This window comes from Pelobates fuscus, chromosome 4, assembly GCF_036172605.1.
Source record: "Pelobates fuscus isolate aPelFus1 chromosome 4, aPelFus1.pri, whole genome shotgun sequence".
Taxonomy (NCBI): domain Eukaryota; kingdom Metazoa; phylum Chordata; class Amphibia; order Anura; family Pelobatidae; genus Pelobates; species Pelobates fuscus.
The window spans coordinates 66,768,656-66,788,631 of record NC_086320.1 but is presented as its reverse complement, the minus strand read 5'-3'; the positions used below and the strand labels follow the sequence as shown (position 1 = coordinate 66,788,631).

At 41.8% G+C, this 19,976-nt stretch overlaps 1 protein-coding gene across 1 annotated transcript in view; it reads right to left on the bottom strand.

The window, feature by feature from the left end:
- NBN (nibrin) overlaps window positions 1-19,976 on the bottom strand; it is a 57,571-nt gene that overhangs the window by 26,529 nt on the left and 11,066 nt on the right. The window contains exons 3-9 of the mRNA XM_063451268.1: window positions 12,596-12,744; window positions 11,718-11,877; window positions 8,424-8,527; window positions 6,063-6,180; window positions 4,594-4,784; window positions 4,110-4,219; window positions 2,030-2,153 (exon numbers count right to left, since the gene is read on the bottom strand). Of these exons, the coding sequence (XP_063307338.1) occupies window positions 2,030-2,153; window positions 4,110-4,219; window positions 4,594-4,784; window positions 6,063-6,180; window positions 8,424-8,527; window positions 11,718-11,877; window positions 12,596-12,744 (956 nt within the window). The remainder of the gene's footprint in view (window positions 1-2,029; window positions 2,154-4,109; window positions 4,220-4,593; window positions 4,785-6,062; window positions 6,181-8,423; window positions 8,528-11,717; window positions 11,878-12,595; window positions 12,745-19,976) is intronic.

Genomic DNA, 19,976 nt, shown 5'->3' with positions numbered 1-19,976 from the left:
AAGATCTGGAAAAAACTGGCACACTTCACTGACCTCTCGCTCTCCCTTTCCGATAAATACCCTGCATCTCACATCCCATTATTACCAGCCAGAATAAAAGGACTGACTATGCTCCCAACGGCACACGGGACAACAAACACATACACCTCACTGAACCATCTTATACATTTAAACAGTCTGAAATCCATTACCGAGTTGACAAAGAACACCACACCGAATACCTTACAACTGTTTCAATATTCACCCTTGAAACACTTTATTCAATCATTACATATACCGGAGACAGGACTTAGAGAAGAGACTGAATTTGAACAACTGTGTTCAATAGGTAACCCAGTCCCCAAATCATTGTCCAAATGCTACAAGCTACTATTACCATAACAATATCCTAGGCCGCCGGCATATACCTGTCCCTGGAATGACCATATCTCACCCCAGTTGTGAGACGGTGATTGGTATAGAATATTCCACAGAGGGGCATTTGCCCATGTTAGTGGGCAGCTATAAAAGGCAAATTATAAACGGTTAGCGAGGTGGTATATCACCCCATCGGATATCCAGATATTCTCCCCGTCCTGTACGGTTGTATGTGGACGGTGTGGGAGGGACGCTAGAACACTTCAACACATCTGGTGGTCTTGCGACCCTATTGTTAAATATTGGGAAGAGGTCGGTACCCTGATCAAGGAAGCTACGGGACTCCAGATAACACGTGATATCCCCACTGTCCTCTTTCACAACATAAAGATACCCCACCACAAATACAAAGCGTTGGTGCCTTATTTCATACTGACAGCAGCCAGGATTATAAGTCACCAGCCTATATGTATCAACCACAGCTCCTACCATCCAAGCCCTAATAAAAATAAAAAATAAATAGAATATTTACGTACACTCGAGGAAATAAGGTGGTCTACCTTAGGATAAGCATTTAAATACTAGCCATTTGGCAACCCTGGATCCTAAATATGAGGGGCAAATCTATATGACTGAACTTGCCACCACACTACTGCCTAAACTAAGGCGCAAATTCCTGCAAGGCTGACTAGAGACCAACAGATGAAGCTATAAGACCTACTGACACGTCAACATTTTAACTACTCCAATGGAATTTGTAGAGAGGCAAAGCGGGTCTGATTAGAAACAGAACAAATGGCATGTTCTACTACAAGACACTTGAGATACGCGAAACGTAACCACACATATGATCCCGGTCAGATGTAGAACTAACAATTTCTGTCTTCCACAATGTTGTGCTTATACCTTTTTGTAACGTACTATCACTAGATACACTTACTGCAAGCTCATAAGCAGCTATGGGTTATATGTAAACTATAGAATGACCCTGTACACTCTGTAAACCCAATCTCTGCATTTTTTTCTACTGTCAACTACTCACATGTAATGTAAGAATTGCTTGCCTCATTACTATGTATCTTTCTGTACAACTCTCCGATGAAACAAATATGTATAATAAAAACAAAAAAAAAAGTTTCAAAATCTTTCACCCAGATCCACATTAATGATCTGCTGAAAACCATCACATTATTCCTTTCAATGAGTCTGCAAAGTACTAGGCACCTTTTATATAATGTGGACATAGTGAATTAATTTCAAAAACATCTACCAGTCCTAAAGTTAAAGGAAAAAAGTTATAAAGAAATTAATTTGGTGAAGTGTTGGTGAGGTTGCTAAGGCCTCAGTTGCCCCCTTCCCACCTATTATTAAAAAACATGCCTTTTCATTGGGTGATTTCCGCACTGCACTTGCAGAACTACTCAATGCCTTCCACTTGGTGCTGTTGTTCTAAGAAATTAGGAAGTATGCCCTACCAGCTACAACCGATACACTTCTCTTGAAATCATCAGTTTTTAAGTGAGAAAGAAGGGACACTGTTAAAGGGACACTCTTTAAGTACTTCAGCTCGTTTAGGTACTATAGGGATTAACAGAGCGTTACCACTTTGTCACTTCAGAAAAGTGATACAAAATATATATCAATACACAACACACAAACGGATGTTACTCACAAAGTATTTGCTTGATCTTGCGGTTCTGTATTTGCAACATAGGCAGTGGTGTTAAAAGTGGGTGCAGGTAGCACAGTCTCATCAACAGCCATACTTTGAGAAATAATGCTCGTCTTGGGAATATCTGCAAAGTTAAACAAAAACGTTAAAGCATCTTTTGATATGTCAGAATAGTAAGTAATTTGTCAAGTCAACTACTGATATGCTCTGCTTAAAGGGTCACTCTAATCACCAAAATAACTACATCCTAATGGCATTTCTGAGATGTTACAATGCTTAAAATTTGGCCAAAAACACAACTTCACTAAAAGCTCTTCCTCCTAAAGTTCTACAACTGTCAAAGGACTTCACATTTGCTGTAGCATGCAAAGCACAAAGACACTGAAGACAGCTAAGGCCCTGAATATTTATTTAGGGTAAGCATTTGATTGGACAAAATAACTGGTAACTTCAGTGGAGGAGGATAGGCTGAAGGTATATACTACTAAATATATATATATATATATATATATATATATATATATATATATATATAATTAGTCAACGTTTCAGTTTTTCATCAGGACAGTGTGATACTTTGTCCTAATGAAAGTTCCTGCGTGAGCCGAAACGTTGACTATTGGGAATCTTCAATAAAGAACTTCTACTTTTCTAAAGACCTTGAGTGCTGACTATCTTCTACACCATTGTGTACATACATACACACACACACATATACGTTGTTTTTTTTTTTTGCCCTCCCTCCTTCCTTCTCCTCCCCTTGCCAGCTCAGAGGGCGCACATGCATCCTGAGCCATTAAAATGGTCAGAAGGGGTGACCCAAGCAGCCCTGGGAGCTTCGCCTGGCGAACGATTAAGGTGAGTTATATTTGTTATATTTATTTAAATTTGTTTCTTTTTCAAATATTATTTAGTAAAATTTTTTAACATATGAATTAAAAATATATATATTCAATGAACGTATAACACATCTACATATAGAATAACATATTAAAATATACAGGTCTTATCAACAAGTTACTCATATTTTGTTTTCTAAATAGTGACCGTAACTCTTTTACACAAATGCTAATGAACATGAGATAGAAAAAAATTATAAATGGAAAATCGTTAAGAGAGAAAAAAAAAAAAAAGATATATATATATATATAAAAAATATTCTTTAATGTAAAATAATACATTTTAAAACAAAATAATAAAACTGTGGTAGCCAGGGAGGAAGGGCATCCGTCTCAAATAGTTAACTTTGAACTTAATTCTGAAGGTACAATTATCTGAATAGCTTTCATCTTACCTAAAATATCAAGACCAAATAGAATAGATTAATAATATATGATTTGATTGTTTCGCTTATTTATTTAAAAAAAAAAAAAAAACGCTCTATGAAAGTTTTTGGTGGGTGCGACCAATCGAATAATGTATTATAGGGCATTATTCTATCTTACATGATAAAAGATTGGAGAAAACCTTTAAAGGACCACTCTAGGCACCCAGACCACTTCAGCTTAATGAAGTGGTCTGGGTGCCAGGTCCAGCTAGGGTTAACCCATTTTTTTTTATAAACATGGCAGTTTCAGAGAAACTGCTATGTTTATAAATGGGTTAATCCAGCCCTCAAAGCCTCTAGTGGCTGTCTCATTGACAGCCGCTAGAGGCGCTTGCGTGGTTCTCACTGTGAAAATCACAGTGAGAGCACGCAAGCGTCCATAGGAAAGCATTGATAATGCTTTCCTATGAGACCGGCTCAATGCGCGCGCAGCTCTTGCCGCGCGTGCGCATTCAGCCGAATGGGAGGAGAAGAGCTCCCCGCCCGGCGCTGAAGAAAGGTAAGTTTTAACCCCTTACCTCTCCCCAGAGCCCGGCGGGAGGGGGTCCCTGAGGGTGGGGGCACCCTCAGGGCACTATAGTGCCAGGAAAACGAGTATGTTTTTCTGGCACTATAGTGGTCCTTTAATAAACTTACGATTACTTTGTCAAACAAACTTATCTCTTAATTTTTTTTAAATTATATTCTGCATTTCAGAACAAATGTATTACATATATATATATTTACACACATCAGAAAACAGTATTGACATACCAGTCAGATTTCCACTTGCTGAGCATCTTTGAGGATTACAATATATTTCTGTTGACATATAGAGAACCGCTAAACCTATTTCTGCCTCTGGGATAGCTCTTAGATCTTTACTGTTAAAGGAAGAGAGAGGTTTATTATTTGTTTTATAAAAATATATAAGCACATTATATATAAATTACATACAAATTGGTTTTATTTCCCAAGCTAAGGAGATGCTGCTGTAAATTCTTTATCTTTCAGTTAGATAAAGTTGTAAATTGGCCATTAATAACACTAGTTTGGAAGTTTACGCAAAAACTGACATGTTTGTGTTTACGTAATTGCTCCTTTTTTTAAAAGTTATAAAAGTAGCCAGACATAAATACCTGCTACAATCATATTAAACAGAAAACTATTCATTATACGTTGTAGCTTAAAAGCAGTCAGCAATGAATAATGTAACCAGAGTAAATGAACTGGTATGTAAACAAGTGCCATGTTTAACCTTTGGAGCACATTGAGAATAGAGTTGATCCAGGTTGGTGAAGACTCAGATACTGAGAGCTGTGAGTCTGCTACTCCCATGTCAATCACACAAGTTGAAGGATTTTCCAATATTGATGGCTCATTCAAATCTTCCTTCAACAGTTTTGCTTCTCCACTCCCAAAAGTAATTGCGGGGCTAAGTTTTCTGTACTGCAAAATTAAGCATAGCATTTAGAAGGTGATAAAGCAATCAGAGGAATTTAAACAGCTTAACTATCTAACGGTACAGCTCTCTCCATTTTTTTTGACAATACAACATCTCAAACGGATAGATTAAGGAATCACTATCATAGTTATTTAAATGACCCATATTCTTCCCAAAACAGTATAGTTAGATGAGGTTACATTGCATTTCATGTAAATTGACAACATGGGTGAAGATATGCCTAAAAAGAACCACAGATTAAGATAATATGGTTACCATAAGAACCACTGAATCAGAAAACAGTTGGGATCAGTGGAGGACAAAAACAAATAAACTCATAACTTAAGTAAAACAAATGAGGAATAGAATACACTTCTCACACATTTTTTCACTCCGTATGATGAATGTTAATGAGAATTGGAGCAAACAACTAAAGGTTCAGAAATCTGAAAGGGCACAGCAATCCCAGGGCCCCTTCATACACACTCTGTATTATAGATATTTTTACTACAGGAATTTATAAAGCAGCAACATATTTTAACCTTTTAATACCTATCGCCCACTTTTGTTGATGGTAACATTTCCTTACCGCCATAGTTACTAATTTTAGAGCGCAAGTACAATTTTTCGTTTTTAGAAGGGATGTTTAAAAAAAAAACAAAAAAAAAAACCACAAAACACATGTAACGTATATACTCGAGTATAAGCCAACCCAAATATAAGCAGAGGCACCTAATTTTACCACAAAAAAATGGGAAAACTTAGTGATTCGAGTATAAGCCTAGGGTGGGAAAAGCAGCAGCTACTGGTAAATTTCTAAATAAAATTAGATCCCAATAAAATTACATGAAAGGATCTCCCCTGCAAGACTTGGTCCACGGCCATCGAGGCCCACCAGGCATTTTCTGTAGAATCCACCACCGCCCACCTGAAATCCCAAACCGCCCACTAGACCAGTTTGACTACCCATGGTATAGACAAAGCAATGCTAAAGAAATAGAGTACCCTGCCCGTGAGCAGAGATGTAGCATTTTACACAAAGTAGTAAACTAAATGGCTTGTGAGCTTACAATCTAAAAACATAAATAAAGATATAAGAGGGTCACCATGCATGTTTAATTGCTAATTCCTAGAGGTGGAGAGCACTAGTTTTTAGTATGCACATGTAGAGCATGTCCATTAGAACTGGGATTAGTTTTTTTATCCTACCAGCATTTTACATTCACCAGCACATTTGGAGTATAGTAAAATCCCCCTTAAATGAAATCTAACATACTGCCTACCTGTTTAGCATTTAAAAATATGAAGACTTTGCCTTTGAAGATATCTTTTCTTTTTGCATTATTCGAGAGGTCAACGGATTCAGATTTAATTGAAGGTTCGTCAATGGAGGGAATGAAGCTGTGTAAAGAAGAAAATGTTTTAGTGCCTGTGTTCACAATAATTAGGAACGGCCCTTCTGCTAAACAACAAGTTGTTCTGGAGAACAGACTTGCCTTTTTTTTTTTTTTTGACAAAATAGACAATTTGGAATACTGATAGTGCTGAATTGAAGCTTCTTAACCAAATCTGCTATTTTGCACACATCTTTTCTAGTTATGCAAACATAAATCACTGTTTAATGTACATACCTATTTGTTGGACTAACATACTAGCCTGTATTAATATGTTGAAACTAACGGAGCACACAAGAATAATAATGATAACAGACAACAACTTGCCCTTTACATATTGTGCATTACAGACAGAACCTAAATCATGTGCATTACAGTCTGATCCCATTCAAAAGGGAGTTTCCAGATCTGAAATGCCGGTCGGTTCCCTCTGCTTAAAAGATGCAGCAATCCCACACAATTATTTCTTTTTGGTGGACGTCGCCATTGTCAAGTGTGGCTGATGCTTCTTTAAGTAAAGTGAGCAAGGGATCCAAATCTGGGAGTATCTTTATCTCTGGAAGAACAAATTTCAAACCAAAACAGAGTTCTAGAGAATGTATTTATCAGCACACTATATTTAAAGGAACACTCAAAGAACCAGATGCTGACACTTTTCTCTCACAAATGTTAACTTTAAATTTGTAAGAGAACATGCCGCTATTGGAGGTGAAATGGACATGCACTAGGGGCATTTCCTTTATTTCTTTTAAAACTGAAGGTCTTTATGACAAATACTTAATGCTTCTCACAGAGCAGCATCCAATTTGCAGAGCGTTGTGATTGCTGCATGCAATCATGGAAGCACTGGATCAAACAAAAGTCATATGGAAGATAAGTGTAGTGTCAGCTCCGGGGAGGACAACCCCGTGTTGGATTTAACTTAAGTTTTATAACAATTTCTTATTTTAGAAACACCTACCTCTGACCTGACCAACAAATGATCTAGCGTTAAAAATAAATATATTTACATTTAACATTATGTATTTTACGAGGGAAGGTATTTCACTTAAAACATCAAAACTGTGGTGGGAACACACCGCCTATAAGGGATCACAAATGTCTAATCGCATAAGAAATCCAGGGAACATTTATTTTCATTACCATAAAGAAATTAGTATTGTTATGGCGTAAATGTTTTTCGAAATTCGGTTAGTTTATAACGAACCGATTAATATTTTCATTTTTGAATGGGTTATTGGATGATTAGATTTGTTTGATATTAAGATATTTTATGAGGACAAAGGCCCTAAAATATTTTTTTGCACACGTCTAATTAAGTAACAGAATTTTTAATGGTAAAGGGTTACTCCAAGCACCATGGCCACTTCAGCTGCACATAAGGCGTTTACCCCTTTACTAAGGAGGTGTAACTCCACCTCTGGCAACATCATTGGGGCGTCCATAGCTAGTCCGAAGGAAGAGTTGCAGGATGGCTAATGACAATACCGTGCATATATTTCTATGCACAAAGTTACCGTCATTGGCAGAGAGTGACTAACCAGCGAGATCAGCATTTCGCTTAGGCAGAAGTTGGACACATGTCATCGGCCTCAGAGGACCCTCGTAGCCTGGTGGGGACACAGGCAAGAGGGCAAAATGATTTGCTCAAGTCCTGGCAAACAGGGTCAGAGTTCACCTGACATCATAACTAATACAGCAGGCTGTAGTTGTATGATGCTTGAAGTAACCCTTTAAGTCTACATCTTTGTTTGTAAACATTGTAATGGTGATCACCTAAAGAAAGCACCCCACAACTACATTTACATTAAAGATGGGTTTGACATCCTTTAAGTAAGAGCATTCGGGGGACTGTAGCTAACTGAAAATTATACCAACTCAAATTTTATCTTTACAGTGCCTCAGCCAGTCCTGATATTTCCATTAAAGCTGAACAGGCACGTGCAAGGACAGAATTACGTATACATTTCCGCCTGGTAATTCTCGCAGTAAGGGGGCTGCAGTGATTTCTGCAGTTATGTGAAACTACTGAACAGAGTGAACTCCCTGCTCTTAAACTAATGCAAAAACATCATTATGGAGCTTGGTATAACTCTGAAACTGAATAAGAACTGTTACCGCTCACCTGAGGAACTGAGTTTTATTTGGGTACAGTCAGTACACTATATCATCAAAAAGTTCAAATGCTGAACTTCAATATATCTATTTGCATTTAGTGTTTGTACTCTAGTAAGGTAAACCCAGTAGTACCTTGTTAATGCAGGTCGTGTTTGCTTCTGTCTAATGGATTTGATCAGCTGGTTGAAATACTCTGGAAGCACAATTGGTCGACAACAAATTAGGGCACATATTGTCTGAAAAAGAAAAAGTAAATACAATTATATATGTAAACATGTTAAATATTTGAATAAAAAGCAAAACATTTAAATTCTACACTATGTCATTTCTCACCAGGGCAGTACCGCCAAGAGTGTAAATTAATGTTTATTCAATACATTGCCAAATCAGCAATAAACTTAAATAAGAATAAATTCCTGGTGGCCCGATGGGAAAGCACATATTCTGCACTTCTGGCTGGTGCAGAAAACTTTTCATGCTCCCTTGCAGTTCCTGCACTAAGTGAAGGATTCAGAATGTAGCTGCTGGAATTCACAGCCTGTGCAGACTGTATACTCCCCTACTGAACCACAAGCGATTACTTATTAACCCTGCTGAACAACCAAGAAATATGGTCCAGCGTGGTCTGTCTATCAGGGATTTTTATAAAATCATATGTCCCTATTTTCCGTCGTTATATCATTTCCCTTGGTCTCAGCTTACTCCGTACTCTGTTCTGTTTTATCTACATTTTATAAATGTCTGAGTCCCTTGTCTTTCTTCCTAGTTTGTAACCTGTCTAACCATCGTCTCCTCAATCAGAGAAGACCAGCTTCTTATAGGATCAAACCATCACAGCTATACAAATTGTACTCAAGTGCAAGAACCAGTCCAGTGCTGTAAATAAACAAAAAACACAAATACGGTATTGTTAAGCAATGCATCACTACTCTATCAAATTTCTGACTCACATCAGTTACATTTATCATGTAATTCAATTTTTCTTAAACAACTGGGTATGAAACAATGCATATTGTCTCTGATGTATTATGTCATACAACATGTAACCTTTTTCAATGGTGTATTCTCACCCATAAAAAATAATACACATACACACACACTCCCCCAAGCCCTCTTCTTCCGCATAACTTTAGCCAGCCATTAACCTTCCAGAACCCATGTTGCCTTTTCCAGGTAGTTCCTCCACAAATAACACCTTAAGATCCTGCTTGTTAAATTTGTTTACCAGTTCCCTGAGCTCATTCTTGGCCCTTTATCAAGCTCTGACCTTGTCCCTGTGTCAGAAATGGGGTGCCTTTAAAACAATATATTTTCTATTTTAATATATTGACATATGCTTTGTGAAGGTCAATTATGTAATAAGCTATCTGGTTTCACAATGGAATTCCATTTACATATCAAAGAAGGTTGTCATCAAAGGGTACAACTTTGTGTACATCTTCACTATAAAGGTTTCAAGGGTCATGTTATCAGGAGATCAGAAGATCAGAGTTATTAACATCTAGGTGTAACCATGAAGTTTGTGTTTTCCCAAGCCATCCTGTCCAATCTACCCAGAAACCGACCCCAACTGGTCACTTCTTACAGTACGTTACAGTATAGCTGGATAGAAGAGATAAAAAGGAAAGACTTGTGTAATGACAGAACTCTCTGGAAAAAGGGGGCTGGATAAACCACTTTTTGGAAGGGAAAATGGATTCTGGGACTTGTAGTTAATGACTGCAAGAATCAGTCATTAAAAGGACAGCAGCCAAGGAGGTTGGGTCTCTCTTTCTCTCTTTTTGGAGAGGATCGCAGCAAGCAGAGGTGCCATGGTGAACTGAGAGAGACTGTCCCAGACTACCAGAGATGAAGGCGCAAGGGGAAGACTTTCATTTAAATGTTTAAGCATTGCCCTTTTCCATATATCTTTTGGTTTTGGACTGTATTGGTTATAATGTGTATTGTGTATATCCTTTTAAAATCTGCAACAGTATCCTAAATTAATATTTACAATACATTTTATTATACACTTGTGTTTGTGTCTTATTTGTCACACATTCCATAAAAGAATATCCTTGTAAGAGGGTCATAATGTCTTACACCTGGCACCAATATGAATCATGGCAATTGTGTAATTTCCTGTTTCCCCTAACAATATATCCACTTAGTCTGCAATATGAAAAACCTAGCATTTATTGTCCAGATGACGCGAGCAGAGCAGCAGATAACCTTGTCTGCCGTCTGTAAAGTAAGAAAATAATTTTAGACTAGGCTTTAAATAGCCTGAATACCGACAAAACTGCAAAAACGGAAATCCTTTAATCATACACTAATGTGTTTTTCATTGCTATGGAAACAAATCATAACCTGTATATGTGTTTCCCTTCAGCTATTTGGAAGCAATTTGTGCGAGTGTTCCAAAATAAAAATTACAAAAATGCTAGACAATCTGTGCTTGAGGAAAAGCTTTACTCAACAAGCAGACTAGCATCGAATGGGGATCTGCCACTTCCAAACAGAAAGCAAAGCAACATGTGCTTTTCTCCCATTAGACCACAATCTAATAATTAATCTAAAATAAAAAACAGGAAGGCAATGTTACCTGATCTGTTTGAAGAGACTGGGGTACTCAGGGTGTTGTTGCCCCTTTATAACATTAGGAGAAGAGGAGACTGGGTGGCATTTTTTTCAATATTTTTAATGCTACTTGTGCTGCGAGAGAGAGAGGAAAAGGGCAAATACCTGCTTGTAATGACTGCTGTAGGAAGTATAGAACATTTAGCTTTCAAGTTTATCCTAGCGGATGAATTAAAATAAAATCCTGCTCTTTCACATAACAGACTATGAATCTGGAAACAAAAAAAAACATTTGTATACACACACACTTGTTTTCTATACATATCTTGTTTTCTATTACCAAACTGTAACAAACAAAGATTTAAGTTATGAAAGCTAGACTAAAACAGAATTAGAATTTTTAGCATTTTTATCTAACTTTTGCAACAAAGTTCAGTTCAACACCTCTTACCATTTTCAAAGCGGTATTCCTGGCACTATCGCTCCCTCTGCCTACACATTCCCTCACGCCCCCCAGCTCACCCCGCCCTGTTGAATAATTGGTTAAAAAACCTTACTTACTCACCTTATCAAAGTAATGCTTTCCTATGGGGGAAAAAATCTGACGCTGGAGGTCCTCATACAGAGTGTGAGGACGTCCCCATCAGATACCGGACCAAAGGTCTGTTTTGATACAGGAAGGTTTCTATGGAACTGCAATGTTTTACATTGCAGCACTAAGTGCAAATGGGGCACTGCACCCAGACCACTTCAATTAGCCTGTAGTGGTCTGGGTGCCTACACTGTCCCTTTAACAGACCACACAGTTAATCATCTTTCTGTCCAGTTCACTAACTTGGGAGATGTCCATCATTACATATCTCTTACTTTGATTGTGACTTTAATGGAATTCATGACAAGATGGGTGCATTTCTCTGTCCAATTGCCAAGTATATGACCACCGAGTAGCAGAACAAATTCATTTAAAGATGTCTTCTCTGATCCAGCCAGACAGGAAGATGAAATGACCAGAGGATCATACTGCACGCTGGAAAGTGAAACATTAAACACATGCTGAAAGAAAGTAATTGTATTAAAGTGGACACAAATTCGTAAACGTGTGAACACTAAAGTCTACTTTAGGGTGGAAATCCTATTTCAACTGTATCCTTAATTCATATAATATATCAGCAGGTTAGAGCAGTGGTAACACCACTCCCTTACAAATGGGAAACCAAGGTTCAGTCAGACCACGTCACACAGTAACTGCCCTTATAATATATGTCCACCTACCTCATGTCGCAAGCTTGTTTGAGCAGGGCCATCTTCACCTCTAAATATCCCTGTTTTATAATTTTAAAGTGCTGTGCTATGTTGGAATTATATAAAAATGTGAATAATATTAATATTAATAATAAATATGTATTCATCTGGTGCATAAGCCACATTGCATTCTTGGACCAAATAAGTCATGACTCAAAGGTCTGGCCCCTTGTAGAAACCGTGCTCCCTTCGTTAGGAAAAGGAAAAAAAAAAAAAAAAGACTACTGAATACCCAACAAGGTAAGGAACCCTGCAAAGAAACAGAAAGGCAGAGCCACATGTGTCATGGAACAACAGGCTACAATGCCTTGTATGGCTAACATGCTTGTTGCATTGTGAGCAGTGCATGTTGCATATTCCAAGCAGTTAAAGGCCACCATTTAAGCAGGAATAGGAGGAGCATGCTCAGCGTAACCTTATCAACACATGAATATATTGCTTACCAATACTTGCTATTGAATACACCAAATGTAACCTTATCGCCAGATTCCAAATTCTTGGCAACAGAACTCTCCATCTTCTCTCCATTAATAAAAGTGCCATACTTTGAGGAGTCTTTAATTGTTAAAGTAGGAATTATGTGAGGGTGACCCTGAAATACAAACAATTAAAACACAATATGTATTGTACATACACACAATAACTTTCTATTGAAAATTATACTCATTATGAGGTGAAAGCAAACAAAGAAACATTAAAGGTACAGCCTATGAAAATTATATTTACTCATTGGTAGTTGAATGATCACATGATTATTTTTTTATCCTCTCCCCCCCCCGGCCCCCTCTCAACATACACCCATATCTTTCTTGCAGAACTAAGTTGCAGCTATTTGTTTCCAAGCTATACACTGTACACCAGTAAATGGATATAAGCTGTAGCAACTTTTTACTAAATCTTCATCTATACAATTCAAACTGAACTAGCAAGCACCAGCTAATTTATATAAACTATAGCAACTTTATTTTAGATTTTCATCTATACAAATCTAATCTGCATTAGCAATTTTTCTACTTTATACTATGTAGCTATTTGTAGCAGTATCCCTATTTAATGATTGCTTTACACTCCTTTCCTACTATGTAACAAATTGTTACACTTTGCTACTCTAGTAGACCTTACAAGTCTTTACTCAGAGATCTTCAGGCAGTGTGATTTTATGGCAGGACAGGAGGCTTCATATTTGCTTTACCTTCTTTACTGAAACCTCCAGCAGCAAAGAAACAGTTAACAGAACTTTTCAAAACAACCAATCAGAACAAAGCAACAGTAGTATAAAACCCCTAAGCAGGCTCTTCCACTTCCTCTTTCTTTGCTGCTGCCTGTCACCAACTATTTCATAGGTTTGTTTAGGCAGCTTAATTGCTGGATTTATTTAGGCAGGTTCTTGCTGAATTTATTTTAACAGTTTGTCTGCTGTGTTTATCTAGGCAGCCTATTGCTGTGTTTATCTAGGCAGCCTATTGCTGTGTTTATCCAGGCAGCCTATTGCTGTGTTTATCCAAGCAGCCTATTGCTGTGTTTATCCAAGCAGCCTATTGCTGTGTTTATCCAGGCAGCCTATTGCTGTGTTTATCCAAGCAGCCTATTGCTGTGTTTATCCAGGCAGCCTATTGCTGTGTTTATCCAAGCAGCCTATTGCTGGCTTTATCCAAGCAGTCTATTGCTGGCTTTATCCACGCAGTCTATTGCTGGCTTTATCCAAGCAGTCTATTGCTGGCTTTATCCAAGCAGTCTATTGCTGGCTTTATCCAAGCAGTCTATTGCTGGCTTTATCCAAGCAGTCTATTGCTGGCTTTATCCAAGCAGTCTATTGCTGGCTTTATCCAAGCAGTCTATTGCTGGCTTTATCCAAGCAGTCTATTGCTGGCTTTATCCAAGCAGTCTATTGCTGGCTTTATCCAAGCAGTCTATTGCTGGCTTTATCCAAGCAGTCTATTGCTGGCTTTATCCAAGCAGTCTATTGCTGGCTTTATCCAAGCAGTCTATTGCTGGCTTTATCCAAGCAGTCTATTGCTGGCTTTATCCAAGCAGTCTATTGCTGGCTTTATCCAAGCAGTCTATTGCTGGCTTTATCCAAGCAGTCTATTGCTGGCTTTATCCAAGCAGTCTATTGCTGGCTTTATCCAAGCAGTCTATTGCTGGCTTTATCCAAGCAGTCTATTGCTGGCTTTATCCAAGCAGTCTATTGCTGGCTTTATCCAAGCAGTCTATTGCTGGCTTTATCCAAGCAGTCTATTGCTGGCTTTATCCAAGCAGTCTATTGCTGGCTTTATCCAAGCAGTCTATTGCTGGCTTTATCCAAGCAGTCTATTGCTGGCTTTATCCAAGCAGTCTATTGCTGGCTTTATCCAAGCAGTCTATTGCTGGCTTTATCCAAGCAGTCTATTGCTGGCTTTATCCAAGCAGTCTATTGCTGGCTTTATCCAAGCAGTCTATTGCTGGCTTTATCCAAGCAGTCTATTGCTGGCTTTATCCAAGCAGTCTATTGCTGGCTTTATCCAAGCAGTCTATTGCTGGCTTTATCCAAGCAGTCTATTGCTGGCTTTATCCAAGCAGTCTATTGCTGGCTTTATCCAAGCAGTCTATTGCTGGCTTTATCCAAGCAGTCTATTGCTGGCTTTATCCAAGCAGTCTATTGCTGGCTTTATCCAAGCAGTCTATTGTTGGCTTTATCCAAGCAGTCTATTGCTGGCTTTATCCAAGCAGTCTATTGCTGGCTTTATCCAAGCAGTCTATTGCTGGCTTTATCCAAGCAGTCTATTGCTGGCTTTATCCAAGCAGTCTATTGCTGGCTTTATCCAAGCAGTCTATTGCTAGGTTTCGCTAGGCAGTCTATTGCTGGGTTTAGCTAGGCAGTCTATTGCTAGGTTTAGCTAGGCAGTCTATTGCTAGGTTTAGCTAGGCAGTTTATTCTGTGTTATTTCCTTTACCACTCCATGCTATGTAGCATGCAGTTTTTCTCACTCTGCTGTATGGGGACTGGATGTCCCTGCTTTGATGCTTTGACTCTGCCTGTACTCTGTTTCCCCTCCCTGGGTCCCCCTGCTGGGCTCTGTCGCCCATACCCTTTCTCCCTTATTCCCCACCTGCTCCCCGCGGCCCCTGGCCGCTTGCTGAGCAACTTTTTCAGCCGTGGCAGTGCCGCGCGAGCACCACGCGGAAGCCGCGCTAGTCCTTTTTGGGGCCGCAGCGGCCATTTTGTTGGAGCCGCGGTGGCCATTTTTTCGGAGCCGCATGTGCTCCATGCGTCGCAAACAGCCCGGTCTCACCCACCGAGCTGCCCTGCTGCCTGCTGGCCATGTGGCCAGCCTTCCCTCTCCCTATAGAAGGGGAGATAGCCAGATATTTCAGCTATCCCCCTACTTACTGTGCCTGTCTCACATGCTGCATATGTAACAGATCCTGGATAGCAGGATCTGTCCCAGGCACTCTCACAGCTCACACTGCAGCTTACTATGATGTTTGATGCAATGTGACTAGGTTCTCTATCCTAGCAGTAAACTTGCCACACTTTTTGCTACTAAGGAGAATCTTAGATTTACAGGGGTAGGTTACTGCTCAAATAAATATCTTTGTTTAAAAATCACTGTTTAACAAGACTATGCCACATGTGATATATGCTAATCAAGCCTTTCACTCAACAAAAATTATATGGTCTGTTTTCAGCATCTAGCTCCCCTGCCAAGTTTTGCTGCCCTTCCTGCAAGGGGCTTAAAATTTTCACTATACATACACTTCAAATGTATCCTAATATTATGCCTGAGTGGTCTGTAGATGTGCATCAGCTTCTAGCTGTATGGACCCTTCTACCCCTCAGGGGGGCTAACCGGCCCCACATACAGCCCTGTTATTACTAGGAGTGCCCCCCCCCCCCCCCGTCCATATTTCTGGGGGTCTACCCGCTACTGGACCATAATAATGGACGTGTGACACCATTGTGGGCCGGGTGACCCCCTCCCTCTGGCAACATGGCTACCAAGGAGTACCCTGCTGGCTCTATGGTGTTCTGTAGGATTAATGCTGAGGGTGACCCCCTCCTGCTTCCTTCACTAATGCTCTGGCAATGTCCTGATATTATCATACCGAGAGGGAACCTCTCCTACAGTCTGCACTGCTGGATCTGCAGCGTCTGGGTATACCAGTAAAAGAGGGTACCCCTCCCACTGATTGAGCTACTGTTCTTACGGTGCCCTGCTATACGCAGATACTGAGGGTGACCCCTCCTGTGGACTATTCTGCTGGACCTACGGGGTCCTGTCATAACCATAATGAGAGTGACCCCCTCTCGCTGACTGCACTACTAGGTGTACAGACCTCTATTATACCACACTGAGGGTGACCCCCTCTTACCTACAGCTCTGCTGGATCTGCAATGCCCGGTTATGGTTATATGAGGGTGACCCCCTCCTGCCGTCTGCACTGCTGGACCGGCAATGTCTGGCTACTTTTATTATACGGCTAACCACTACGGCACTACTGTACCTACAGTGTCCGATTATGTTCGGACTGAGGGTGACCCACTCCCCTGCTGGCCTATACTGCATAGTATGCTTGTGCTTGTTGGGTGACCCCCTCTTGCATGCTGGGTGACCCCCAGCTGGCCGCACCAGGTACCACTCTGACAGTGTTACCTCTATGGCAGTTATGCAATCACGTCTAAAGGACAAATCTCCCATGCCCAGAAGGTCACTTGGCCTGTCCTCATGCCACCCCGCTGACCTCACTGCCAGAAACCATCGGTACCCTACAGGGGACACTACACCGGCCATCCTAGACGCTACACCAAGCACCCCTGGTACGCATTGGCTAACGGATGGATTAATCTAGAGGATCAGTCTTCATGACGGAGTCCGGAGAGGACCCCACAGACACCTGATACAGGGTTTGCACTCTATCCGGGACTAACCACTGAATGTCGACGACACGCGGACACAGATGTTTCCTCGGGACAAATGGCGCGTTACAGCTTGGAAAGCGAAAAATACTTAATTCCCTTTGGGAATGGACCTATATGACTTATAGGTATTGCCTAGTTGGTTTCTACCCCTGAGAACCGCAAAACGGCTCTTGTCCGAGCTGGACATCAATCTGACGGATTTGGCATCCAAGTGCTGGGTCTGCTCTCCGGAGTTGCCCTCACGTACAAATTGAGCTGACACGTCTCTACTCATAGGGTTCCCCTTAACTAGCCCCAGAGGTCTCTCGGACCGTGCCCGGACTCAGGATCAAGGTTGCGGAACCTTAGACTGTTCCATGAGCAATACGCATGACCAAAAGAGGCGTCCATTCCGACTCATTCCGAAGTTGCCATGCTGGGCAAAGGGTGGGGCAGGGTGGACTCCCGCCCCATCCCCACGCTACATGCTCCCATTGCATATGTCGCCTGTGGACACTTTGAGACGGAGGGCACTCATCCCGTCAGAGAGCTGCTCGGCGTGGACGATTTGTTCTCTCCCTCAACTGGACATGAGAGAAACCCGCATGGATTTTGCCATCAACATGGACATATTGAATCTGACTCACTCCCAGTCAACCCAGTTTTCTGGTCTTTCATAGAATATTCGGTCCAGGCGGTGCTCCGCCTCCCGAGGACCAAGATGTCCGTCTTCAAGGAAAATGGCAGGCATATGCTCAGCAACCTGCGGGTCAAACTTAGGGGCCCAACCCGGTCGATTAACCAGTTGTTATTCGCCATCGAGGCCATACCTCCAGGATCCGGTACTATCAGCCGCTCCAACATGACGCCTTCTCGGGTCTTCGGCCTGGTATGACCGAATCATGTGACCTTCGGACGAAGATCATCTAAAACTTAATTGATGACTCCGACATAGGGGGACCTGGCCTACCTAGGAGTTTCGGACCCCAACCAACTTCGGCCTGGACTCTGGAGTCCAAAGGAGGAACCTCTTCACGCCAACTGCATGGAACTACCTGCAGGTTTACAGCTTTCCCAGGGGAAGTAGTACTGCTCGCTACCTTCCGGCCTGGACTTATCACTGGTTGCCCACTTTGGACTGCAGTCGGATCTCACGTAGGATCGCTATCTATAGCGTCTGGACAAGTATTCGTCATTTGTGACAATGTCTGCGGGACGAGACACTCATGTGGCGGACGGCTTCACCCGACCATGGAGAGATCCCAATGATTGGTTGCCTCACCCTCCGGGGTCTCGAGTACTGGCATGATTAAATTTGGTGCGAACTGCTGGCTGCCGGACCCTCAGCAAGGCGAGGGATGTGTTTTCCAAGCTTGGTCTCCTTCGGGGCGTGCGCATCCCGTTTACCTCCTGGATACTTCAGGATTTGCTTCAGACCGAATTCCTGGGAGTGTCGTTTCGCCTGGCCACACCACTTCGGAGGAGTCCTCCGTGCTTTCCCCTTTTGCTGGAGTTTGCCATGGGAAGGCAATCTACGACTCCCTGTCTCTTCATGTCCTGTGTGGGATCCCATTGTCTGGCTGAGTTGCCCTCTCAGGGTAGGATCTGTCACGGTAATATACCCCAACACGCAGGAATAGTCCAGATAGTCAAGAGACAAGAAAACAGACTCGTCTTACCGGACCTTAGAATGGCCGGACTTAGACGAGTACAAGAAAAGACAGAGTCCAGAACAAGCCGAGGTCAAGGGAACGGAGAGACAGCGTAAAGTAGAACAAGCCGGGGACTGGTACACCGGAGGACAAACCGGCGGATAAACAAGCAAGGATAAAAAGAGAACGGAGTCAGGAACAAAGCCAAGGTCAAGCACCAAAAAACCAACTGAACGCAACAAGCACTAAAGGGAACTGAACAGAAACCACGATAGGGCAAGGTGCAAAGGAAACAGGTGAGTATAAATACCCTAATGTTCACTTAGATTGGCCCATGTCATATCCACGCCCCCAAAACGTGAGTGTATGGGGAACGTGGCATGACAGGGGCCAATGGGAGACTGATTCTAATTTTGTCTCCCACTGTCCCTTTAAGAGCGCGCCCGAGACGCGCGGCGCGCTCTTAGTGTCAGGTGGGACACATGACCGCTTCTCGCGGTCACTGCCCGCCTGACTGATCTCGTCGTTGGATGAGCCGCGCGCGGCGAGAAGAGAGGACCCCGGCCGGCCCCTGGAGAGGGTAAGTACTGCTACAGTACCCCCCCCTCTAGACACGCCCACCGGGCGGGGAGGAGCAGGCCTGGCAGGAAAGCGAGCGTGGAAAGAACGCACAAGGCGAGGAGCGTGAACAGCGCCAGCGGAAATCCAACTGCGTTCCTCAGGCCCATAGCCCTTCCAATGTACCAGATATTGGAGGCGACCCCGAAGAAAACGAGAGTCGAGTACAGCAGCCACTTCAAATTCCTCATGGCCCTCCACAGAAACCGGAGGGGGAGGAGGAACATGCCGAGTATAACGGTTGCACAGAAGGGGTTTTAACAAGGAGGTATGAAACACGTTAGGAATGCGTAGATTCCTAGGAAGATCCAAGGCATACGAAACAGGATTAACCACATGCAAGATACGAAAAGGACCAATAAAACGAGGAGCCAACTTACTAGAAGGCACACGAAGACGAATATTGCGAGTAGAAAGCCAAACCCGGTCCCCCACAGCATAGGATGGAGCCGCCCTGCGATGCTTGTCTGCCTGAACCTTCTGGCGAGCAGCAGAATCCACCAAAGAACACTAAACCTGCTCCAAAGTATTGCGTAAACCAGCCAAATGTTCGTCCAGAGCTGGCATGCCCTGTAAGGAGAATGCAGCTGGAAGAACCACGGGATGCCGGCCATAAACAACGTAAAAAGGGCTGTTACCGGAGGATTCATGAGCAGCATTATTACGAGCAAACTC